General features: G+C 38.0%; 1 protein-coding gene across 11 annotated transcripts in view; it reads left to right on the plus strand.

Moving 5' to 3' along the window:
- Nucleotides 1-24,812, plus strand: part of CTNND2 (catenin delta 2) — a 655,093-nt gene that overhangs the window by 502,301 nt on the left and 127,980 nt on the right. For all 11 annotated transcript variants that reach the window (XR_005604669.1, XM_039571875.1, XM_039571842.1 and 8 more), the window contains one exon: nucleotides 10,151-10,364. Coding sequence is in view for 10 of the 11 variants with exons in the window: in XM_039571875.1 (XP_039427809.1) it covers nucleotides 10,151-10,364 (214 nt within the window). In the remaining variant the exon portion in view is untranslated. The remainder of the gene's footprint in view (nucleotides 1-10,150; nucleotides 10,365-24,812) is intronic.

Here is a 24,812-nt window from a genome sequence, read left to right on the forward strand (position 1 = left end):
AATAAATTGTAAATGTATTTTTAATCTGAGAAGAGGCCCGTTGTTTATTCTGTGAGGCAAACTGAGGTAGCTACAGCAGGCATCGAAAAGTTCAATGCTTTTGAATTTCCAATTAGAGCTGAAATGTCAGATAGAGTTATTTTGTTGTTTGGGCTTAAATGACTGAAAAAAATAAAAATTTCTTTGGTCTTATTGGTGACTATCTTGTTCCTAGATGGTATTTGTGTTCACATTGACTAAATCACATTTATGATATCCTTAACTGAATGGAGTTAACTACAGCTTTAGAAATTTTAATCCAACACTGAGGTGATTTCCTCTATTGCTGTTAAAATATTTGAAGTAGTGACCTTCTGCTTTCTCTAAAAAACTTAACTTTTGCTTTATATTAAAAAAAATAAAAATTGAATCTTCTTTATCATCTTTAGCTTCACTAGATATCTGGTTATAGGAATATCAGGACGTTTTTAGTTGAAGTATATATGTCAGTTCTTTTCACCAATAATAAATATAAACCTTCATTTTCAGATAGATACTTAATTATTTTTAAATACCAGAAACTAAATGATCCAAACCTTTGGTGTTAATCAGCATTTTTCATTTAACGTTTTACAGTACTAAATCAGTTGATTGGTTGAGTAATGCTAATGTCTTTGTATCCTAAATTAATATTGCTATTGCACTGTCTGTGAAGTGCACACTGCTGAACCTTCTTTAGCATTGTGCATTTTTTGAAAAACAAAGACCCTGAATCAATATCAAGTAGTTACAATACCTACTGAGGGCCTTGGCATGTGTGTATTTTATCGTATTTATGTGTGTCCTCAGTGTTAGTTTATAATGTAGGTCAGTGCCAATCTGTTAATTTTAGGAGATACTGCTTTTAACAGTGGGATTGAAAATTGCTTTTCTGATGCCTTTGCAGTCAGAAAAGCACTTAAGGTCAGCTCTGTGCTTGCAGCTAGAAGTGTTACTTGGAAGATCCCACTTGTCCTTCATGATTAGAGTAGGATACTTGTGTTGTCCTTCAAATGTAATGTTTTTTGAAAGTATTAGGGTAAAGTGCTTTACAGTTATAGATAACTCATGTCTAGCCAGGGATTTTGTTTGTAAAATCTAAAATCACACTAAAACTTTGATTTATAATAGGTATAGCCTTCCTACCAAGCATGGAAAACAAAATGTGTCACAGAGCAGAATACATTAAGGCTTACTGACTAAGAAAGCAGTACATTTATTCATACCTTCTCAGGGCAATTTTAGAACATGATTTTGAGTCTCTTCCTGTTCAGAAAAAAGTTTTGACCCTCTGTCAACCCCACACATAGATCCCAAGATCTAAAGAGGTCACTTAAGAGACACAGGGAAAAACAAATCTGTATTCAGTAACAGGAATAAGCTCCCATAAAAAAAGCTACTGAGTATTGACCCCATGCTTTGCATCCTCACGTCACACAACCTTTCCACCAAACACCCACCTGGTTTCTACAGACACAGAAAAAAAAATCCCAATCCTTCTCCACACAGCGCAGTTCAGCACAGAGGGAACAATTCTTATTTAACTTTAAGCAGAACATTGTATATATGCTGGTAGTTAAATTTATTTACATTATGACTGTTCACAGCTTTATGTTACCTTTGTATATGATCTGAAAAGTCCTAATGAGAAAGCCATTCTTAAATGGGACCTACATCCAAACCCTGATTTAGATTCCTTAAACAAATTAGACTGTGAAGTTAATGCAGCAATTTGCATAACATTCTGCTCTGTTTTCAGCTAAAATTGCTCAGCACTTTTTTAAACTTGTAGCAAATTACTTTGCTAATGAGGCTAAATTACCCTATAATGTTACAGGTAAATTTGTCTATAATAAATCTCCTGTGCGTTTGCAATGTACGGATTTTGAATTGTCTATCTGCTGTTCAATAGGCACATCAGAAGAAATCACGGAGAGGACTTAAAGTTTGAACCAGTATATTTGTCTTAAGTGACCTGCTGCACTGAATATTATTCCCATATACTATTCTGATGGTTCATTTTCTCCCCTTCACATCCATTTTAAGTTCTAGAAATCAGCCCTCTGAAACTAGCTAGCAGTGGGGCTGCCCATCTTCCAAACCCTTCTCCAAAAAGTAGTGTAGTTCTTTCCCTCTTAAATGAAAGTCATTTTAGTAATGTAAACAAGGCAAAGATAAATAACTGAGAGAATTTGTAATTGCAGAAAAAACATCAAGAAATATAATAATTTCATGGATACTGTGTATAACCGGTCAGTGCAGTCAAGTTGCTGTGCGGCCGTCTTGGACTTTGCTGTAGTGCCCTGGTCTGAGTGGGCACACCAGTGTGCTCACACAGTGAGTCTGAGAAGAACAGGGTGGCTGTAGTCAAAGAGTGTCTCACAAACACTACACTGCCTGCCACCATTAAAAATTCTTGGGAATTTGGTTGGGCTCACTTGTAGCTTCTCTTTCCAGCACTGGTGGAACAAAGTTGCTTGAAATCCATTCACATGTGAAATAGTTAGCACTTGCCTTGCTGGTTAGAAAACCAGTATCTAAGAACATTAAATTGTTACTAATTATTTCCAGAAGCGGACTTAAATGGAATTGTCCTTTTAATTTGGTGTTTATTGGATACATAACATCACCTGTGCTAGCAGTCAGTTGTTTTTTAGTTCTGTTCCATATGTAACACAGTGGCATTAAAAATAATCCCATGTGTTTAAATATGTTGTATTTTCATAGATTAAAACATGCTTTCTTAATAACAGAAATGTCAGAGTAAGTAGCAGATGATGCAGTGTGTTATGTCAGTTAAACTGGCAATTAATATCTATGATGTGCAGAAAAGATTGATTGTTATTAGATTTCCTTCACCTCCTTTGGATGAAGAGTTATTCAATAGTGATTATTAAGAAAAATGTGGAAAATAAGCATCTAACCATGCATTAATCTTTGAATTAGGAATGTGGATCTGTTAATAGTGCAACACAATGTCTTACTGGGAAGAGGAGATTGTGTTATTTTAGTAGCACACTGTATCACTCAGTCTAACAATTTTTTTAAGCTATTCTTACTTCTCTTCTGTTTTCATTATATTTTACTTTGTAAGGCAGAGTAGTCGGAATTAAATGCAGAAAAGGATGTTTCAGTTATACCTACTGGCAAAATTTGAACAATATCTCAGATACCCACTTGCTGAGTATAAATAGAAGAGGAAGGGTGTTTTGGTTTCTGTCACAGAAGTATTTTTAGGATGTTTTGGAATACTTCATTATCTAACAGTCTTTAGCTAAACTGTTTAAAAGATGAAGCTTCACTTTTCTTTCTTTTTGTATGTCTAGCTCTAATTTTTGTAGCCTTCCAAGGGATGGAAGAGGCAGTTTCCATTTTGCAGTGATTGAAAGAAAGGGTATTGCTTCTTTTCTTTGTTGCTGGGAGGAACAGAATTTTTACTCCACAGATTTCACAGAATATATTTCAAAATAGGGTTCAAAACCTTAGTGGTAGTCAAAACAGATAACATCTATTTGCTGTGACTTTGCTTCCACTGTTGCAAAGCCATAAGCAATAGCCAGATTCCAGGGCTAGATTTCTCATAGCTTGATATGAAGAGAAGTCACTCAACTGTAATTTGTTCACTCTGGTCTCACCAGTATCTATCCCTGAGATCCACAGTGTCTCTGATAGCTCTTTCCCACATCTCCTGTTCTCATCAGGTGTTCTAGCTAAAGGTTCACTACTGCTAGGCCAGTCCAGAATGTAGACCATCCTCATCCAGGAAAATTGTTAGCAATTAGGATTAATAAGCAGATGAAACAGGTTGCAGTGATCGAGTGAGGGGTGTGGCCAGACAGGCATATTGAAGCACAACTTACTTACAGATGACCAATCCCTTTCATCATGCCCTTCTCTATTTCTTCATGTTGTTCCTCCCCCATGCATTCGGAACGTCTCCCTTTTCCTATCTTTGCCCTTCTGCTAAACATCCTGTGAGTCTGGCACACTGCTGCAATCCCATCAGCATGCTCTTTACTGTAGGGCCTGTGATGACCTTTTCATTCATTCCTCCCTGTGTGCCCGCTTTCCCAGTTAACAGAACTCAGGCTGAACCTCTCCAAGCCTTGGTGTGGTTCCTTCAGCAGCCCATCGAGCAGTGACCTCGCAGACCTGGTCTTTGGTACTGTCTCTTGCTCTGCAGGGTTTGTGTACCTCAGTGGTTTATTACTTTTCCTGTCTCATCTCTGTTTATGCACTGGACATCCATTGAGCAGATGTCCTCACAAAACAGGTGTCCTTACAAGTATCTACATACCCTTCATGTCCTATGTTTCACTTCCTTCCACACATCCAATCAATCTGTTGTATTGAATTAGGAAAGCAAGCTATCAAGAATTCATACGCCAAAATCTTATACTAATCAAGTATGAGTGTGTATATATATATGTGGATACAAAAATGCTGCTAGCAAGGATTTTCTTGCTATTTTCTAAGCCCTTGAGAGACTTTTCTCTCTCACAGAAGAGGTAGCAGAGTATGTAAACAACCAAACACCTGCAACCTTGAAAAGTTTTGTTTATGGTATAGTAGAAAAATATTTTGACAATGGATGTTTTAGGATTCTAGCCAATCACCCCCAAGGGGTGGCTGATCCTTGTCCAATTACACTATGAAGAAAAAAGTCTATAAAAGAGTTTGTAAAATAATTAAATAAATCAATCTTGCTGCACAATTCCTGCCTGCTGGATCTTCTCTCCTCCTCCCAACGGCTGCGGGACACGGTGATATACCCTAGGGCCTAGGCCTGCAGTAATATATATATATAGTTTCAGACATATTATGGGTGTCTTATTGACTTGTTTTACCAGCACATATGCTCCGGGCTGGTCATGTGTAAGTCCTGGTAGACTAAGCATGTGTCAGTCCACTGTTGGGGTAAACCCCATTGAGTCAAAGATAAGCCTTGAAATGGATAAATTAATTTCTTATAGGCTCTTGGCATGAGGTATACCAGCTGTCCTTATTAGGAACATAATTGACATCTTCACTGCCTCCAGCAGTGGCCTGAACCCCTTCTTGAGTCAAAGTTTTATTTTTATAGTGTGGATACAAATACATATTCTCAGATGTAATGCAAAAAAACCTTCATACTATGCCAGAGGAGAAGACTCTGTCATCAAGCTGACATGAGTGTACTTTTATCAATCTGTGTACTAGAGAGTCTGGCACCTTTTCCTGTCCTCTCTGCCTGTGTTGTGGCATCATGGGGCTGATCAAATGCTTCTGACCAGCAAGGAGACAGTGACATTAATGGCAAAGAACCAACTTTAAAGGAAAATTTGAAAATGTTCTGATAAAAGAAAACATGTGATTCCTCAGGTGAAAGCATCTCTGTGCATTCTTCTGTGGAAATTATTTTTTTCCAAGAATTATGTAATCTCTGTTCTTTCAGTTTTTGATTGGCATAGATTCCTATTCACAGCTCTGTATTTAACAGCTCTCTAACAGTGTCTTCCAAAGACATACACAAAATACTTCCAGTGAGAAAAAGGAAGGAAAATAACTTTCAGAAATTAATGGTATCCATGGATTAATAGAGTCATGAGAAACAATGCAACACAGATTCACCCAGCATTGTTAATATTGTTAATCCCTCTACTCTGATCCTCTTTTTTTTTATTTTTGAGAAAAGGTGGTGTAAAAAGGGGCATTTGAGACATGGGCAGATACAGCTGGGCTTACTCAGTTGTGCTGCAGAGCTGAAGGTCATTCTTTTGAGTTCAGAAGTGGCTACTTTGGGGCTGGTCTTTGTAAGAATAGTTTGTCCCCTTTATCTCCTGACAAGTTTGTACTCCACTGTTTGTTTTTAGTAGGCAGACTCTGGCATATTCTATTTTCTTTTCCTCCTAGATGTAACAAGGCAGCAGCCACTGATATGTCAATAAATATTATATTAAGAAATGTTCTCTTCATCTTAAGTTAGGAAAGAGACAGAAGTATCTATCAAAAGTCCTTTGGGGGATTGGGATTTAATGCCCCATTGGTGCAAACTGCTGCTTATCCATCCATCCTGGCATTCTTGGATAAGACATTTGGCAGTAGCGCTGCTGAATTCATTGGAGCCGTGACTAACTTAGCTGAGATCTGCCCCAGGAGACTGGGTCAGAATTGTCCACCAGGCTGTGGCTCTTAGCTCCCTAAAGGACTTGAACAAATAATTTCATTTCCTTTGCCTCTATTTCCATACATTTAAATAGCTCATGATAACATCCATCACAGTCTCACAACTTGTCAGGCATAGTTAAACCTGCTGGAGAGTAGAGTTTTGAACATCTATATAGATTCGTGATAGAAATGCAGAGATGGGGTGAGACTTTTGGTGAATAAAGGGCTGTTGTAAAAAAAAAAAAGCAAAACCAGCAAAGCAAGAGAGTAGTCCAGCTAAAAAACAGCATCAGAAACGGAGATCACAGTCGTGAAAAATCAGCTCCATCTCTCCCCGCATGGCAGAGTTACTCTGCCAAATATCTGAGCTTGGAAATTCTAAGAAAGTTAGCAAAATAAATCTTGTCTTTCCCAGGTAAGAATAGGTTCCTTCTTCGTAAAATTTAAGAAGTTTTGTCAAGTTATGTAAAGTGTTATGTAACATCTGTTTAATTTCTGTTGTATTACTCTTTTTTTTCCTGACAAAAATTCGGTTTAGATTAATAATTAATGCTGTTGCTTTTAAGAAACTATCTTTGAATCACTTCAGTCTGCTCCTGGCTTCAGGTTCCTGGGAGAGGAGGAGCTGCATGAGCTGAATACTAGTGTGCTGTCAGCTATCATGACTGGAAAGGAAAGGTGCAGCTCAGGAATACTGGCTCAGTGTAGCAGAACCACACATTTCCCTTTAGAAATGAGCAGAAAATAGCAAAACCCATCACCTGAGAGCATCCACAGGATAAACTGCTGAGGAGCATGAGATGCCACTTGGTTGTGTGCAACGGGAAGAGTGAGAGAAACAGCAGAGGCACAGAGTCCTTCGGAATGGAGACAGAGCCCTTGGAGTCTCTAGCGGAATTGTAGCACACAGAACTATTTTTGCTACAAAGTAATACTTTTTCTCATTCTTACCTTTTTTTTTTAGCAGCAAAGCAATTAAAATATTCATTCAACATATTGTGCTTTAAAAATATAATTCACAAAGATCAGCAGGCATGTTTTCATTCTTTCGTTCCTGATATTACTCATCACACCAGGCAACTCATATATTTTTTAACTGTATTTTTTCTTCCATCAGATCTTGTTTCTTTTCAGGGGTTGAAGTGTGAAGCTCAGTGGTTGATTCACCTTTTGTAGAATTGATGCATAAATTTTTGTTCCTAGTCTGTTTAGTAAATGTCATCTGTTTTGTCATGTAGGTGGCTCTTCATGTAGCATGCTTGGTTCTGAAAATCTGGTTAGTAGGGGAAGCAAATGTATTTTTACATGAAGGTTAAATGGTAATGGATTGTAAAACCAAGCAAACAAAACAAGCAAGCTTCACCCCCCCACCTCTCCCAGATAAACTTGGTAAATTTTTTCTGGCCCAGAAATGAGCTAATTTAATTGCAAGTCATCCTGTTCACATGGAAAAGATTTGACCAGTGGGATATTTTGCAGCACCTTTTCTCTTTGACCTGTTTTTCTCATTTCTAAACTGAAAGGTGTCATGGTTTCTCTGAGCAGCAAAAGCATAAACTCTCAAAAGGTTGGTGAACTTTTCTGCCTGAAGTTGATATATTTTACCAACGTCCATTCATATCTCTGCATGCATCATGTAGTGCCAGCTGCTGTAGTCTTTGAGGTGACCTGCATATTGCTCAGAAAGTTGCACATGATGTACTGATATAATGCCTATTTAAGGGAAAATATCCCAGTTTATCTTTAAACACTATCACTTTGACATTTAGACCAAAGCTGTGTGGTAACTGTATAGACATTAAAACATCTTAATTTAACGCTACAACATTATGGTGTATATGCTTTTTTCACTACACAGCTGTTCTATTTTTTGGCTTTGCTGTTATTAAAAAAATAAGAATATGCCAGATAAACTTGAAGAAGAGAGAGAGAAATTCTGGTTTAGCAGTGAGTAATTTCATATAACTCAATTTTGGAACCTCAAAGCCTGAATCACTTTTCAGTCTTTATTTGAAGTGAATCATAGATTCATAGAATCATTTAGGTTGGAAACAATCAAGATCATCCAGTGCAACCATTAACTCAGCACTGCAAAGTCCACCACTAAGTGCCACATCTGCACATCTTTTAAATTCCTTTAGGGATGGTGACTCCACCAGTTCCCTGGGCAACCTGTTCCAGTGCTTGATAACCTTTTCGGTGAAGAAATTTTTCATAATATCCAACCTGAATCTCCCCTGACATAACATGAGGCCGTTTCCTCTTTTCCTGTCACTTGTTACTTGGCAGAAGAGACCAACCCCCTCCTGGCTACAACCTCCTATCAGGTGTTTGTAGAGAGCAATAAGGCGCCCCCCCAGCCTCCTTTTCTCCAGCCTAAATAATCCCAGTTCCCTCAGCTGCTCCTTATGGGACTTGTGCTCCAGACCCTTCCTCAGCTCCATTGCCCTTCTCTGGACTCACTCCAGCTCTTCAATGTCCATCTTGCAGTGAGGAGCCCAGAACTGAACACAGGTTTTGAAGTGTGCCCTCACCAGTGCCAAGTGCAGAGGGACAACCACTGCCCTCGTCCTACTGGCCACACTATTGCTGGTACAGGCCAGGATGCCCTTGGCCTTCTTGGCCACCTGGGCACACGCTGGCTCATGTTCAGCCAGCTGTGGACAGTTCCTTTTCCAATAGCCATCTTTCCAGCCACTCTTCCCCAAGCCTGTAGCATTGCAAGGGCTTGTTGTGACTGTAACACAGGACCCAGCGCTTCTCCTCGTTTAAGCTTAGATCCATGAAATGCCATCAGTTGTACATAAAGATTTTGAAGTTAGTAGGTGCAGGTTGAATTCCTAATAGATTTCATTGTACTTTAATGTTTCTGTTTCACTGCTTTAACTGTTTATGTCTTCCAAGACTTCCCCCTGCAGAGCCCCAAGAGTACATGCCCATGCAAAAACTGCTTCACAAGTATTTCAAATTTTTTGTTGTCTTAAATGTAAAATGTCCAGCTGAAGTACCTGACTTGTTTTGGGCCTTAGCCAACTACACATATGGGGAAACTTCTTGACTTTTTCAGAGATGTCTGTATAACTTGCTTGAAGATAAAGCATTGTACCCCTCGAATGTTAGTTATGAATCTGTGGTTTCTTAAAGTTAGATCCAAGACTGATTACTCTTTGAGGAACAAATAGTGCCACAGAACAATAAAGATGTATTTGTTTGAAATGGATTTCATAACAAATTGTACGTGGTATTCCTGACCTTCTTGATCATTTGTCTCAAATATTTTTGTGTTTTTTTTAGAATGATATTTTACATAAGATATCACATTAGAAATTTATTTTGTAGGCCACCTTGGGTACATATAAGACTTCTGTTCCTGCATCACTTAAGGATCTCCCTCAATCTTGTTAGAACAATTTTTCCACGATTTATTTATCATCCTTGTCTTTATGTTTCTGGTGACTTCCTCCTTTTCCTTTCTTCTTTGCTCATCCCAATTTAGTTGATATATCCTTACTTATCCCTACTGAGACTATAGTAGCTGTTCCCATTCCCAGTCATTAAATGTAAAGGCAGGATTCCTAAAAACTTTATGACATAAAGTGCTTTTTTTGTTTGCTGTAGCCTTGTGGTTTTTTCTCTAGCTTGTGATGTGTTACACTCTCAAGGAGATGATGTTTCTCCAGTACAGGAGAAATTCTTGCCAAGGCAAACCTTGATGTACCATGAGAAACCTTGATGAGGCAACGCTCTTGAGTAACTTTGGCTGCTTTTACAGCGGTTCTGGTTTGTCATAGTACAGCAGTGTTGCCACTGAAAAAAATAATACAAGGAATCAAAGCAGTGTAATGTAGCAGCTTTGTGGTGCTTCCAGCACACTTTTGCTGGCCTACAGCCTGCATAAAACACAGCTTAATTCCCTTGGACAGCATTTATTAATACTGGTGTGTTCATTTCCTAACTGTATGATTATCACTTTGGCCTGTTTCAGATAAGAAGACAAGGTGGAATACAATTACTAGTGGACCTATTGGACCATCGGATGACAGAAGTCCACCGTAGTGCCTGTGGAGCTTTGAGAAACTTGGTATATGGGAAGGCAAATGACGACAACAAAATTGCTCTGAAAAACTGTGGTGGTATCCCAGCATTAGTACGGTTACTCCGCAAGACTACAGATTTGGAAATCAGAGAACTGGTCACAGGTTTGAATCTTTCAGTATTTTTTCTTCAGACTCTCTGTCAGTCTTGCAAGCACAGTTCTCTGCCATATGCCACTTGCTCCATCAGTAACTGTTTCATTACCATCTTATTTGCCATAACAAAAAGCTTTCAAGCCCCTCGGATTTATGTAATGTGTGAATGGCTTTCAGTATCACGCAGTTTACAGATGCAGGTATGGTTTATGCCTATGATTGCTGTTTCATTTTGTTCTTGGTTAGCTGTAAGTGCTCTTGCGGGAGATGTGCTCCACACATGTTGTGGTGGGAATCCTCTGCTCTCCCTCCTGTCTGGTTTAGGGCTGGCCAGGCAGAAGTCATATTTTACTGAATTTACTTAGAAACTGTTGCCCATTGCTTTTATATCCTATGTGGTGATGTAGTGACAGGGAGGATTTGTTACGGGGTTTTCTACCTTTCTCAGGGTTCTGATAGGAAAATGGAAAACTGTTGGAGAGGTGGACATCACCTTCTGAAGCGTTTTGTCCAAAATTTGATAGTATGCTATGTGATGTGTTTTACACAGAGCATGCAGGTAGTGGTAGTTTATTTCTTTTCTTGATATAGTAGGATCTGGTCTTTTTAGGATTGTGTGGACTTTTTCCCTTCTGAAATTCAAGAGAGAGGGGAAGGGGGGTGGTGTTCAGGAATACAGGAATGCTGTCAAACTGGACTGATCTGAGATGTTTCCAGGTGTTTTTCACCTTGCCCTTAAGCTATCCTATTTAATATGTAAAACAGAAGTGAGGTAGAGGGGCTTTTTTTTTTCATTTTGTGATTTCATTCTGTTTGATTGCTAGTATCAATTGCTGATTAATTTAATGCTACAAATAAAAAGTATTTTCATTGTCCTGTTTTCAATGCTGGTATTTTCATTATGATTTTCCTATTAAATTATATAAGAAAATTTCTCATTTCTGTCACAGAATCATCGGAGTACATGTCATCATCTCTATTTCTGCAGAAATTACTTACCCTTGTACATCAGGCCTCATTTAGGATACAATTTATAAGATTATCATCCTTTGGTTGGGTCCAGGTTCCTTCCTTGAGAAGACGTCTGAATAAACTGCATGATGTTTATTAAATATAGATCTTTTTATATTTAATTTTGTTTCTTAGTTACAACACCTATCACCTCCTACTTGTTAGTCAGGATTAATGGGGCAGAGATACAGGTTACATGAGCTCGGATCATGCCTCCTGTAGAGTGACAGAATTACTGACAGATCTAATAAAGTGTAACCACTGCTTCACATTCAACATACTTGTTTGTCTCTTGGTTACATTGTCAGTATCCTGGCTCCAGGGAACATTCTGCATATTTATTCTGAGTAGTAAGTGGCAAACTGCTAATAAACTTCAGCAGTCACCGTGGCGCTTCCCATGCCATCTGTAGATGGAACATGTAATGTTGTTAGGTCATTTAAAGAAAATATACTGGGCTATAGTTTACTTTGGTTCTATTGCACAGTATGCTGTTAAATTTTCCCAAATTCCTGCAGAAAGAAAGGATGTTTGTTTTCTAGTGTGCCCTCAAAGTGCTATTACCAAGAGGAGTATGTAGCATCAGTGGTAGGCAGTAACCTGCCTTTGTACAGGTAGATGCAGCTCCCAGGGACGGTGAACATCAGGAGTGCTGGACATGTATGAAAGGGGAGATGGTGACACTGAGGAATGGAATAAAAGCCAGTGGTATTTCAAGATTTTATTCCTGAGCCTGTTTTTGTATTGGGGTTTTTTCTTTGTTTTTAATAGCCAGTACATCCCAGAAGGCCAGTGCTTGCCCTGGCTGTGTTTTGTACCTTTCAGAACGCAGATCACTGGCCCTTGCTTTCAAAATGCAATCGTGTTTATGGTAGTGTTCTGCAAAGCTTCCTTCCAAAGCAAAGCTCATAGATGGAGCTTTCATCTTGCATCTCTTAGGAAACAGGCTAAAGTTGTGCATCTGAATCAGTTCTGCTTTGCTTTGTTTTGGTAAAGTCTTGTAGTGTGACAGCTACCCCAGCTGAATTCCTTCTTTCTGTCCTTCCTGGGGAAGGAAAGGTAGCTCCTGAAGCAGCACCCTCAGTAATGAAAAGTTTTGACTTGTGGCAGACACAGGGAAAAATAAAAAGTGCTCTCCATCAGCCTTCCTGAGCTGAGGTGGCAGGAAGATAATTATTCCAGTAGGGGCTCCACAGCCTGGAGGAGATGCAGAGAAAATAATAGCAAATGTCTGTTTTGGGAGTAAGCATAATACCTTGAGCCCTTCCATCTCATGTTCATGGTGCATCCTGTCTATATAAAAGCTGCTCTTGTTTGTTACTTTCAGAGAGGGCACAAAGTTCCTGCCTTAGGAATTCATACAGGCTCTGATATCGCTGCCCCTAAGTAGTAGTACGCATTTATCCTCAGAGCACTTTTCTTAGGTGGGGAAGTATCACTATCTCTGTTGTACAGATGGGGAGCTGAACCTATCAAGTGTAAATGACCTGTCCAGAAATCTGGCAAGATGAAGGTGTGAATCACTCTGAGTAGGCACCCAGCTGCAAGGGAAGAAATATGGCCTGGAGAGGCTGTTAAGCAGCTCAATTTGTCTGGCAGAAGTGAAGCATTCATTGCCTGCCCCAAGTACCGTGAAGAACTTGCCTAGCAGAGCGAAAGTTCTGATATTAGTTCCTTCCTCAAACATGCACATTTTCGTCCTTCTTGTTGCTCTTCTCTAAGTAGATTATGACTTCAATTTCTGGCAATCTCAAGACTGGTTTTGGAAGGGTATTTAAACCTGCAGACCAGCTTTCTAGCCCAGTAGCTCCTTGATTGTCAGGATTGTCTTCAGCACCATTTGTGGCTCATCCTCTTTTCCAGAGATTTCTTTCTACCATAATCTCTCCAAAACAGAGTTTTTTCACTCTTTCCTTTATCTCGTCCTTGTCCTCAGCAGCAGAGGTCTTGGGCTAATACTGGAAAACCTTACCATGCTCAAATTTTTGGATTGCACGAACTTAACCTTATAGCAAAGTGTTAGAGCTTCATGGCTCTCTCATGTCAAGGAAATGGTTTCAGTGCAGGCTCCCATGAAGAAGATCTGGGGGAAGTGTGCTGCCTGACTGTTACGAAATTAAATGGTGCTAATGCCCAGGAAATACTTCCTAAAATATGGAAAGATTATTCTTACAGAAACACTTCCACAGTTATCAGGTTTTTACTAGAAGAACATGGATAAAATTAGGTATACCCATGAATATATACATTTGTGCAAAAGTGAAATACTCTGATAGAAATAGAGATGCTGGCATGGCCTTCAGCCTCTGGTAATTTCCAGAGACTCAAGGAGAACCTGAATCACAATACCTTGTTTCATGTAAGTCTGAAAAGAAATAGGTGGAAGCTGAATGCACCACACTTAATTTAGTCATTTTTTTACCCTAGCACTGTGCTGCCAGTTTCCACAGTAGCACCTGTTAATGGGAAAAAATAAAAGCCTTCTATTTTAAAATCATTAAATGTTAACACTTTTCTAATAAATATAAATAGAGAAGAACACAGTACAAAATTAGCATAGATCCTGCAGATGGTAGAAAGAAATGTTTTCACTTGGTAATAATGGCAATGAGTAACTGGTTTCTGATTCTCTTGCCTTTACCGAGTTAATTATGAACCCTTCCACAAAATTCGATTTTATAATTTTTTCTATTTGTTTTACTGTCAGGGGAAAAAATATTACATGGAAAAATCTGATGTTTTAGCCAGGATAACAGAGGAATCCTATGGATACCTTGTGCAGCAGGTGAGGTCAAGCAGCTGTTGCTAGATCCTTTCCAACCCAGGCCGTTCCATGATTCTGTGATTCAACCTACGCTTGCTCCTTCTTCCATCAGCTCGATTGAATAGCTGGGTACCCGTCTCAGATAAAATGGTTTAAACTGCTTTTCTCATTTTTGACAAACAAGATCCATCACAACTAGAAACAGTTTCTGCCTATGAACAATGAGGTAGCTGAATGAGAAAAAGCTCCTTTTAAAGAAGGCCCTTGTATTACTGCATCACCTGTTTACAAACTGTAAACACCATTTCTGATTAAAAGGTAAAAGTGGATAATCCACTTTTAGTAAAGTACATGATGATAGAGAGCTGCAGCTATAAATAATGTCAGGAGAAGCTGTTTTTTCTTGTGCTAGCAGCCAGCCTCCTGCTTATTTTGGTTGACAATAAAGTGTCAGAGATGTAACTATTGTCTACTGAAAATATATAAATTACAAAAATTAGCAAATAAAAAAAAATTAAAAGCAGAAACTATCTAACACTATACATGTATACTATATATATATATAGATAGGTAGATATTTACTCTGTGTATTTCATTCACATTTTTATTCACTGAATCAAAAGGCATATATGCCATTCCTGCAAAATACTACAAGATGTTTCTTTCAAAGAAGCACTATTTCTCCAAGTTTCTTCAGCCCACAGTCAAGTTGGACAGGAAAAAAATTTCATTTACTTCCCAGACTTTGGATTCCAGTATTCATTAGTGTTGTCTTTAATTTCAACTGTGGCCAGTTTGTGTTTTGGCTTGGTTGGTCCTCTGTTGTCACCCCATGTTATGCAACAGTATTACACAGTCCTGTTTCAATTTTAGTAGATGCCATATGTTTTTAACGAGGGGTTTATAACCTTATTGATAATCTCTCAGTGTCACTGAAGGCAATTACATGTTGTCCACCTTAGATCTATCTGGTTTGAGTTAACCACTGCCAGTGAAACCTCCTTTTGATTGCATGCTGCTTCTTAGCATGTGCATAAATTATTGGCAGATTGGTCAAGACACTCCAGAAGGCCCCTTTGAGCCTTGTATCTGTCTTCGCTAATCTATGTAGTTGCAAGTTAGTGAACCTGCAGTGATATGTAAAGCATGTTTAAGAGAGTATTCTATTTAAATGGACCTTTTGGCTCACTTCAGTGGAAGATTTAATTTGATTTCTTTTTTATTTTTTTAATTTGATTTCTTTTTTTTTAAGTAATTCTGGCCAATTATTTAGAATTTTTAACTTCCTAGTACAATTCTTCTATCTATGCAGTTCTTCTATTGGGGGTTCCCAAAGTCAAAATCACATGCCTGCAATTGTTTCCTGTTTGTAAAGTTATTTTCTAATTGGACTTTGTAAGGTATTACACTTGTGATTTTTTTGTATAGTAAATCTTATTTAACAATATTATGGCAAAGGGCTGACTGTTTAGTACTCTAGGATCTCGAAGCGCCTTAATTTAATAATTTAATCATTTTCTGCAAAAGTGCCCTTGACATTACCTTAGTTACTGGAGTGTGTAAACACAGATGTGAAATTTTATTGTGATATAAACATGCATTTGGAGGTGGCACCTATTTGTAACCTTATTGCTCTCTGGAAACTTGATTTGAAAATGACTAAAGGCTCTTTTATCCTATTCCAACATGACTTTCCCACAGCCTTAATAAAGAAGAATCAAACTCTTCATGAGTTGCATTCTTACAGTATTTCACCTTGATGTAATTCCTAAAATCTCTATTATATCCCTTTACCTTTGCAGGTTTGTATTAGGTGTTGCTCCAGTATTGCTCATATTAAGTATCCCATGTCTTAATTGTATTCAAGTTTAGTAATGGGGCAATGCAAGTATAAGGAAGCCTGACCAGTGAGAGGCCTAATTAATTAGCAGCCTTTGATACATAATGCAAAAAGATGGGTAGGAAGATAGATGTACAAAGTGGCTTGCTCTTGGAACCAGAGAGACAATTTCAGCATTACACAAACTGCAAATCAGATTATAAAGATACATGTTTTAGGTTCAGATACATACCCTGCCCATCACAAGCTTTTCAAACAGACGACACGAAAAGCCATATATGTGTGTTTAAATTGTCATGATGGTATAACCACACTAAGACTGCTGCTACAAGGTTGACATAACTTTGGTTCAATATATGCTTAGCTAAGAGAGTAAGACTGCCAAATATCCTTTGGGGCCCATAACTCTATGTAGTAAAACAAAATGGAGATGTGGGATAAATGCAGAAAGCACACAAGTGCCTCTTAAGATGCAGCTCTGTGAATTAGCTTCCCCTCCACCTCCAGTATCTGATCACCATGTCCTGTCAAGTCAAGGAAATCAGAAAGGTTAAGCATGGAGATAGATAACTGCTAGCACAGAACTCTGCGTTCAGAAGTGATGGTTTCAATTTCGGCAGGAAAATATGTTCATTCATTTCTTGCTTAGTGTCTGCTCTGCACGTTAGCAAAAAATGTTTTGAGGAACTTTACCAAGCACAGAGGCAGGTGACTTGCAGACTTGAATTATTTTTCTACCAACAGATTTAGGATAAGGGTAACAAATTTCAAATCTATTTACCTGGGCACCAAAGTTTGCTTGTATGTTTTAAATGCTTTTTATTCAAAATGGAGATTTAAAGGGTATTAGATCTAATAAACCTTTCCTACTCCTTCGTTAAATAGATGTAATTACAAGTACAATATCCTACCACAATCAATTTTAGAAGCTGATTAAATCTTATGAAGTAATTTACTTCTAATTAGGTGTTTTAAATAAAAGTTGTTTTCAACATTAACAAGATTATTTGTGTAATGAAAATTCCTATCTATTTACTCTGGATCGAAGCCAGTGGCTGAATAATGAAACTACATGTTCTAGTTTCTTCAGTATTTCTTTCTTCAAGTACAAGAACCTTTTCAATTTCCAAAGATTACATAATAATTGGACTCCCTCCTTTTGCTTGAGATACTTTTACGCAAGGCATTCTTCAACCTCTGCCCTGAGTGTTGTGGACCATTGAGAATTTAAAAAAAAATGCCAAACTCCGTCAAATCCCCTGCAAGTCTCAGATTGCTGTTAAAACAATGTGTTTCATCTCACAGACAGAGCTTTGCATGGGCTAGTTTATCATTTTGTGCTGTTACATCTAAAATCGTGGGGGGAAAAAGGGTTTGTTTAACTCAGAAAAACTACTTTTTACTGCTAAGTGGATAAAATTTGGCTTAATCCAGTCCATTATCAAAGCCAAGCAAAAGCAAATGAAGGCACCTGGTCTGCAGAAGTGGCTGCTTGAGTTAATCACTGAAAGTCCAAGTGCCCCAATACAACTTCAAACAACTCCACCAAGGTAGTACAAACCCTGTGGCAGGATTAGTGGGCTGCGTGGCTACTCTGTTTTTCCACCCTAGTCATCAGTTACTTTAAGTCTCCAAAAATCATTATTGCAGCATCATAATTTTCATAAAATACTTCAAATTTGTGTTTTGTACTATTTGTACTTCTCCAGACTAATAAGCTGATATTTCATAGTGGATGTGCTAGGGCAAGGCACAGCTGTGTGCTGTACTTTACAGTATGATCCTACTGTGTGGCAGAGTTTAAATTTTAGATTTTAGCATCACCTACAGAAAATATTGCCATCATTTGAAAATATGGAAGTGATTTTCAAACAAATTCAGAGCAGGAATTAGTTGGCATTTTATAAAGTCTTCGTATGAACCCATTGTGGTACCTCTTACCAAAACACCAAATCTTTGTAGTCATTTTCCTTGCAAAACAGGAAGGTAAAAGGTTGTACAGCTTCCACTCATATGGTGTTGGAACCTATAGACTGTGACATCTCCAAGAAATTCCAGAGTCATTCAAAACACATCCTATTTATAGTTCATATGTGCTAGGAAATATAAAAGTAATTTAATAAATTGTGTAATTTTTCTTCAGAAATAATTCTGTCTTATCAAATAACGCTTAGGCAAACAATGTTGACAGTTCAGCTGGATTATTTTATACCACATCTATTACAATTTACTGCCTAATTATAAAACAATCTTTGCCCTCTTTCTCAATATGCTGTCACTATCTTGGCTCTGAAAATGGGAAAACCCACTGATAGAATCTGTTGTCTTCATGAAGAGTCATTCTCAACTTTTTCTGTATCATCAGATTAACTTCTTCACCCCCTGCTGCTCCCAGTTAAATAAGGAGATGTGTTAAAATAGATATTTTCTCAAATCTTATGCCCTGCTTTCTTAGCAACAGGCTGGGGCACTGATTTATCCTGTAAGGTGTTACATCCAAAGCATTTTTCTAAGTAAAAGGGAATGTACCACTAAACAGCAATACAAAACAGGGCCTGTTTCCCTGGTGGTGAATGTGGGAGAGGCAGGACAGGTCACTGGGTGCCGAGGTCTCAGCCGGCAACAGTGCAATGCCCCTGGTAGGGGAGTTCCTTTCCTCTCTTTTAGGAGTCTGCTTAGGGGTGGTTTCATTGGTTTTCCCATCACAGCCTGCTTCCTTCTCCCTATTTCCCAGGCAAATTCACATTCATTTGTCCTGCGCTGACCGCTCTCAGTATCAGCACAAAACCCAAGGTGGTCCCTTGTTGCTCTCCTTTTCTCTCTAAAATGGGAAATAACTGTTTTTCCCTTGTACAATCAGTGAGGTGTATCTTCTATGGAAAATTCATTCAAGTTTTGTCCATGTTTTGATTCATGGAGCAGTGAAACTGATTTCATAATTTGCTTGTTAATATACTACAGAAATTATTTTCTTTTTTTGTTTTTTGTTTTTTTTTTTTACTTTGGTCAAATTTTAAGAGGAAATATGAAACAAGGTAATCTGATAAATAAGGAGTGATAAATAGAGGACATCTGTTGTGGCATATGGCTTGACATAAGAGCTTCACTGAACTTTTTTAGTGGGTAGTAATCCTTTGGGAAAATTCAGCTGGGCATATAATTTTTATGGGCCTGCCTGAATGATGGAGTATTAAAACGCTTGCAGTTTAAAACCACTTTGTAGTTTGAAATGTTTGAGATTTGCCACACAAAAGACTTAAATTTTATTTTGATAATAGTTTTTTGTTTAGAAATGATCTGAATATTTCACTTTTTTGTTTACAAAATGAAAGTTTGAGGGTATGGTGAAACATGTTCATGCTATGATTAAATTACTGTTTTCACTATGCCCACTAATTTTTTTAAAATTTATTTATTATTTTTAGGTTAAAAGGCCAACTTCGCTTTTTCTGTCCCAAATAATGTTATTTACAGTGCTGTCTTTTTTGTAGGTAACAATGTGGCGAGTTCCTTTTTTTCTTTTTTAGTAACTAGACACTGAGCCTTTCATTTTGCACATAGATGCAATTTTATAGATAGAACTAATTTTCTAACTGGTTCTTTTTAGAAAGGAGTTTTGTATTTAGAGCTGTAACTTAATGTTCAGCATTAAGTATAACATTTTTATTCTCTATATGATGTCTGTTATCAAACATATGTTTTGATTTTGGGTGCTAGAAAAATTATTCAGTATAATACATGTGTAAGCACTGAAAATAAAATCTTGCCACTCATATATATATATCCTTGTTAAATTCCCACATTTTCCAATAAAATACTTAATTTGGAATGGCATTGCCATTAGTTATGTGTTAGGATAAAACTTTTTTTGAAAGCAGTTGATTTATTTTTTTCTGTGTTTCTGTCACTCAGAATGAATTGCTTTTGGCTTGGCTTCTGTGTTTTACAGGACCGATTTAATTTCATCAGCTAGGAAAGCGAGTTAAGCAGGAACCACTGATCTTTCCACAGTAACCTTAGTGAAATCCTCAAGTAATTCCTCTACTGTTTAACATGAAAGTTAATAACTGTTAGGAAATGAGGAAATGTTTATATTTTTTATACTATATGTAGTCTTGTACTTTTATGTAGTCAAGATCAAGCTGTATTTTTTGTAATTAAACAAAAAAACCCACACCATAATAATCCTTCTCCTCTGTGGAAGCTTTTTACTTGTAAGGCTATGAGTGGCTGCAAAGGGAAAAAAATTATGGCTGCAGCTTTGCTTAGCGTTCCTTAAGCTCCTCCCTGCTTATGGCTTTTACTGAAGCTCAGTCTTTCTCGATGTGGACTTTTCCTACATCAGCTTATACACAGATGGCAGACCACCTCTGTGCATGTAAATAAATGAATTACAGCAAGGTATGCATAGGCATTCATTCACAAACCAGATAAAAAAATATTTCAAGAAAATTGGCGAAAGTTTCTCATCTGTTATGCCAGTTTTAAACTTACTTTCACAGTGTGCTTTTAAGGAGATTCCTTCTGAGCTGTGTGTTGTTCAGGTGCCCGAATTCAAATCAGCCACTTTTTCTTCCCTACAGAAAGTCTGTTACCGAGCCAGTTCCTCGCCTTGACGGTTGAGTTGGTTGTGAAGTCTTATTGGACTTTGTATTAAGAAAGGTTGTGGCTGATATTCAGCATCTCCACAGCAGAACTGCTGTAGTCTATCGGGAGCCCACATCTGCTGCCAGGGAGCGGATCCAGCTCTGCAGGGCAGCCTTGCAATTACAGCGGGGGCTCCGAGCAGCAGCCAGCAAATGACTTTTCTAGCACTTGGGAGATTGGGGTAGAAGATGCTTTTCCTAAGGACTCCAGCAAAAAGATCCCTTGTGCTTGGCTTCTGTGCAGGGTATTTAGCTCTCAGATTTCAATCTTAATTGCCATGTTCATGAGGGAAACTCCCTGTAGTAGTTCTGTGCCTTCAGTGCATAAACAAAAATGCCTGCCAGTGCTTTGGTCGCTCTTTCTGGGATGCAGTCTCTCAGCACTATGAAATGGTTTTCTGCATCACTCCATGACCAAACTATTAAATTATGATGAAAAAGGAAAACCTGGATGCATTAGAAGACTTTTGGATTTTTATTTTTACAGAGAATATGAAATAAGCAAAATCTTAATATAATCGAAAGTTGACTTAAACAGCCTGTATTGAGAAGAATCAAAGTCTTGGTTGTCCTAATAGTATTTGTTTACTTACAATCTTTTTACCATATAATTTATTTGGGAAAGTACATCTTTTGCACCACAATAAAAACCCAAGACATAGTGGCAGTGTGACGGGGGCAATGCTTTTTGGGAAAGATGACTTTTCCAGTTTCTTGGTTTCCATTTATATTTGTAGTCTAAGTTGTTCTAAGAGCTTTGTTTATATATATATATATAAGTCATAATTTGAGGTAGCATTAAATCATGAACTAAGTAGTTGGTTAGACTTCCGTGGTTTTGCATGTTCTCTTGCTGTGATGGTATTTTTTGCATAGATGTATATGATCTCTATTTTCTTGACTTTGAATGGAATACGGGTAGCATGTGCCTTATAAGGTCTTGAGTTGTATCTGACTACAGATAGACATATACCAGTTCTAACTAAAACACCAGCACAAAAATGCATTGAAGTGTTTAATCAGCATGAGTTTGAGCTCCAGCCTGATTCAGGGATTATGGGGTTTTGGCTCAGACTGCTCCATTACATTGAGCAATCTGTTGACCATAGCAGTAGCATGTCCTCTGATAAGCTGCTCCAGAAGATGCAGCTGGATGCAGTAATATCTCCAGAGTGAGCAACCCTGTAGACTCCTCTAAGAATCCTTCATCTGATGTCTGCTAGACTGATACTCAGACCAAAATCCATCTTCTACCTGGAATCAACTGAATATTTTCAATACCAGTTTCTCCTCAGTTTTAAACTTAAAATGAGCTTGCAAGATACTTTTTTACTGTATTTTCACCCTTACATATACATTATATATGTAAGGATGAAAAACCTCAACCTGCAAAATTACTTGTTCATTCTGGTGTAGCTGTTTTTGTCTTTCTACAAGTCTTTCAACAGAACCAAAAGTGATCTGAAAATGGGACACAAAATGCTTAATCTGCCTCACAGCTTTAAAAGCAAGGAGATAAGATACAAATGAAAGTGATTAAGAGATGTACAGCGCTGATTAGTTCTTTACTTCATACTTCTTACAAGAGTCAATCTAGAGATGGTAAACTGTTGAGTTCAACTGTTGTGTTGTTGGGTGGGTCCCCCTTTCTGTCATCAGTCACTGGTGAGTCCAGTCCCTTACGTTTCTGTGGGTATCACTGTGGGCAGTGATGATAATGCAAATTCTTCAGGGGTCAGTCAAGGCACCTCTGAGGCTGTTGCAGACTTTTTTGTTGTGCTCGGAAGCCCAGTTCAGTCAGGGCTTTCAGAGTAAGGTGTCACATGGCCTCAGTAACCAGCTTCTTACAGGAGCTCTAAAGGGCATGTCATGCATACGTGCTTGGAAAATACTTTCAGAATTATGTGGTGAAACGGGAGCTCTGTAATGGAAGGCGTGTCAGCTAAAGGATTTATTTACTGTCATTCTCCCTTGCAAAGTCAAGGCAGTGGATCATCTTCTCAGACCCCACATAAATCTAGCTCCAGGTCATCCTCAGCAAAAACAATGAGAAGTGAATTGTCAGTGCCCTTTCATAATTGCAAAGCCTTAATTAAGAAGGTTACAAGGAGGCGTGTAGAATGCCAACCTCAGCACGTAGCAAGCAAACTGCACTGCTTGTGAGAATAAATTTGAACTTGTCAGTAGATAATTTTTCATTCATGTGGTTGGTAGATAAAACTCATTGTTCTGGGGTGGAAGAAGATTATGTCATTCCTTAAAACTGTGTGGAACAAAAACTTCGAAGAAAGCATCAGACTTAACTGTGCAGTGCTTCTGCCTTGCCTTAAATCTTTGCTTGCTTCTGCCTTTACCTAAAATCATTTTAGGAGAAGCTGTAATAGCTATTTTAGCCTGGTGATCCCATCATCCCCTTACTCTGAAGGTTTAATTTTCCAGTTAGAGAAATCAGAGAGAAAGAAGACTTAAAGAATATTTCTAGGCTCAACTTTTGCTGAGTTCCACGATGTTTATGTGAGTTTACTTTAAATTAGCAAGAATGTGAAGTGAATAGAAAATAGTGTAGACATACACGTTTTTAAGCATTTTGCCAGACAGGGCTCTTATGTTTCCTTCTTTTGTATTCTTTCCTGCTTTTCCAGTTCATGACTAGTTCTTGAAGCCCAAAGTATTGCTTTGTTGCCATCAAAACACTCTCTTCTGCTTCACTTTCAAAATAGGACTTCTTCACAAAGTTATAACACATTGTCTTGCATAAGAACTAAATTGAACCTTAAAGGGGGAAAGATTTGCATTCTGATTCTCTGCTTTTATACCATGCACATCATTTACACCAGTGTAGATAAATGGGAAAAAAAAAAAAGGCAACCACATTGTTGTTTTTACTGACAAAACCCAGCAAAATGCTGGGTGTTTCAAGAATAGTCAATATGCCATTAAAGCTTGTCAAGAACAGGTCATAGAAAGGCAAGTATAAATATCCTTATGAAGGTCTTTATTCCTTTAAATATGGAATTCCTTTTCATAAGGACATTCAGAACAGAATTCAAACAAAGACTCTTTTCCCTTTAAAGTGGCAATTCTTAAATGAAAAAAATGAGCATTATTAAAATGAACATTACTCCTATTTCTGCTTTTTTTTTTGGTCTGTAGCTAAAGTGTGCCTGCCTCATGCAAATTATTTTAATGGGTTTTTTTTACTAGTATACTGATCTAAATTTTATTTTAAACTGTGTAACTGCCTTTGCAGACAGTTCCATATAAAATAATTTAAACATGAAATTGTATAACTGAAACAGTTTCCCCATAGAGGTAATTAATTTTAAAGAGAAACCCAAAATGTAGGTTGATTCCTCTTAATTGCACTGCTCTGTCAAAGCACAAAATGCTAAGGAAAGCCTTGAGCAAGTAGTGTTCTTGCTGCTTATATTTATAAATGTCTGAGTCTGTGTTCCTAAGGCCTTCCTTCAGCATTTTCCTCCCACACCACTCACTTGGATTTTTCATAGTGTTCATATTTGTAACCTTCTATATAAAATGATGATGGTGGTGAGAATTTTTCTCTTTTGATTGAAAACTGTAATAGACATAAAATCACAACTCAGTTTTGCCACTCAAGATCAGATGTGGGGCCAGGCTTATTGTCCTTTGGGAAGGAGAGTAGGAAGGGGTAGGATTGGATTCTAGAGAAGAGGATGTGTGTTGGGAAGGGGAGGGGCATGATGAGGCAGACTTGCTCTTCCAGCTGCTCCTGGGAGGGTGCTGGGCTAAAATAAAGACCACTGGTTCTTCAGAACAGCAAATTGTCCTCCAGCTTCCCCCAGCAATAGAGCTGCCCAGCAGCAGCAGCAGGCTCTTGGCGTAGCACAGAAGTCACATGTGCGTTTCCAGCAAATACACAACTGTATAAATATGGGAATGGAAGGCAGGATGTCTTTTGCTCCTAACAATTTCTTACCTGCTTTCTATGTGGCACAATTGCAGTGACCTTGATCTTTGCAGATGTGCTTAGAAAACTTTGGCTCTAGATTTCTCTTCTGTTTCTTTGGCACATTATGAATTGCAACGGAAGAGTTTTTGTTTTTTTTAAACTCCAGTAAATCTCCTTGTTAGTTGCCCCATGAAGCTTGCTGTTTCCATGTAAAAATTACAGTATTCTGTAACTTTGTATAGTTAAATAATTGCAAAATATAAAA

Source organism: Corvus cornix, chromosome 2 (assembly GCF_000738735.6).
Source record: "Corvus cornix cornix isolate S_Up_H32 chromosome 2, ASM73873v5, whole genome shotgun sequence".
NCBI classification, from domain to species: Eukaryota; Metazoa; Chordata; class Aves; order Passeriformes; family Corvidae; genus Corvus; species Corvus cornix.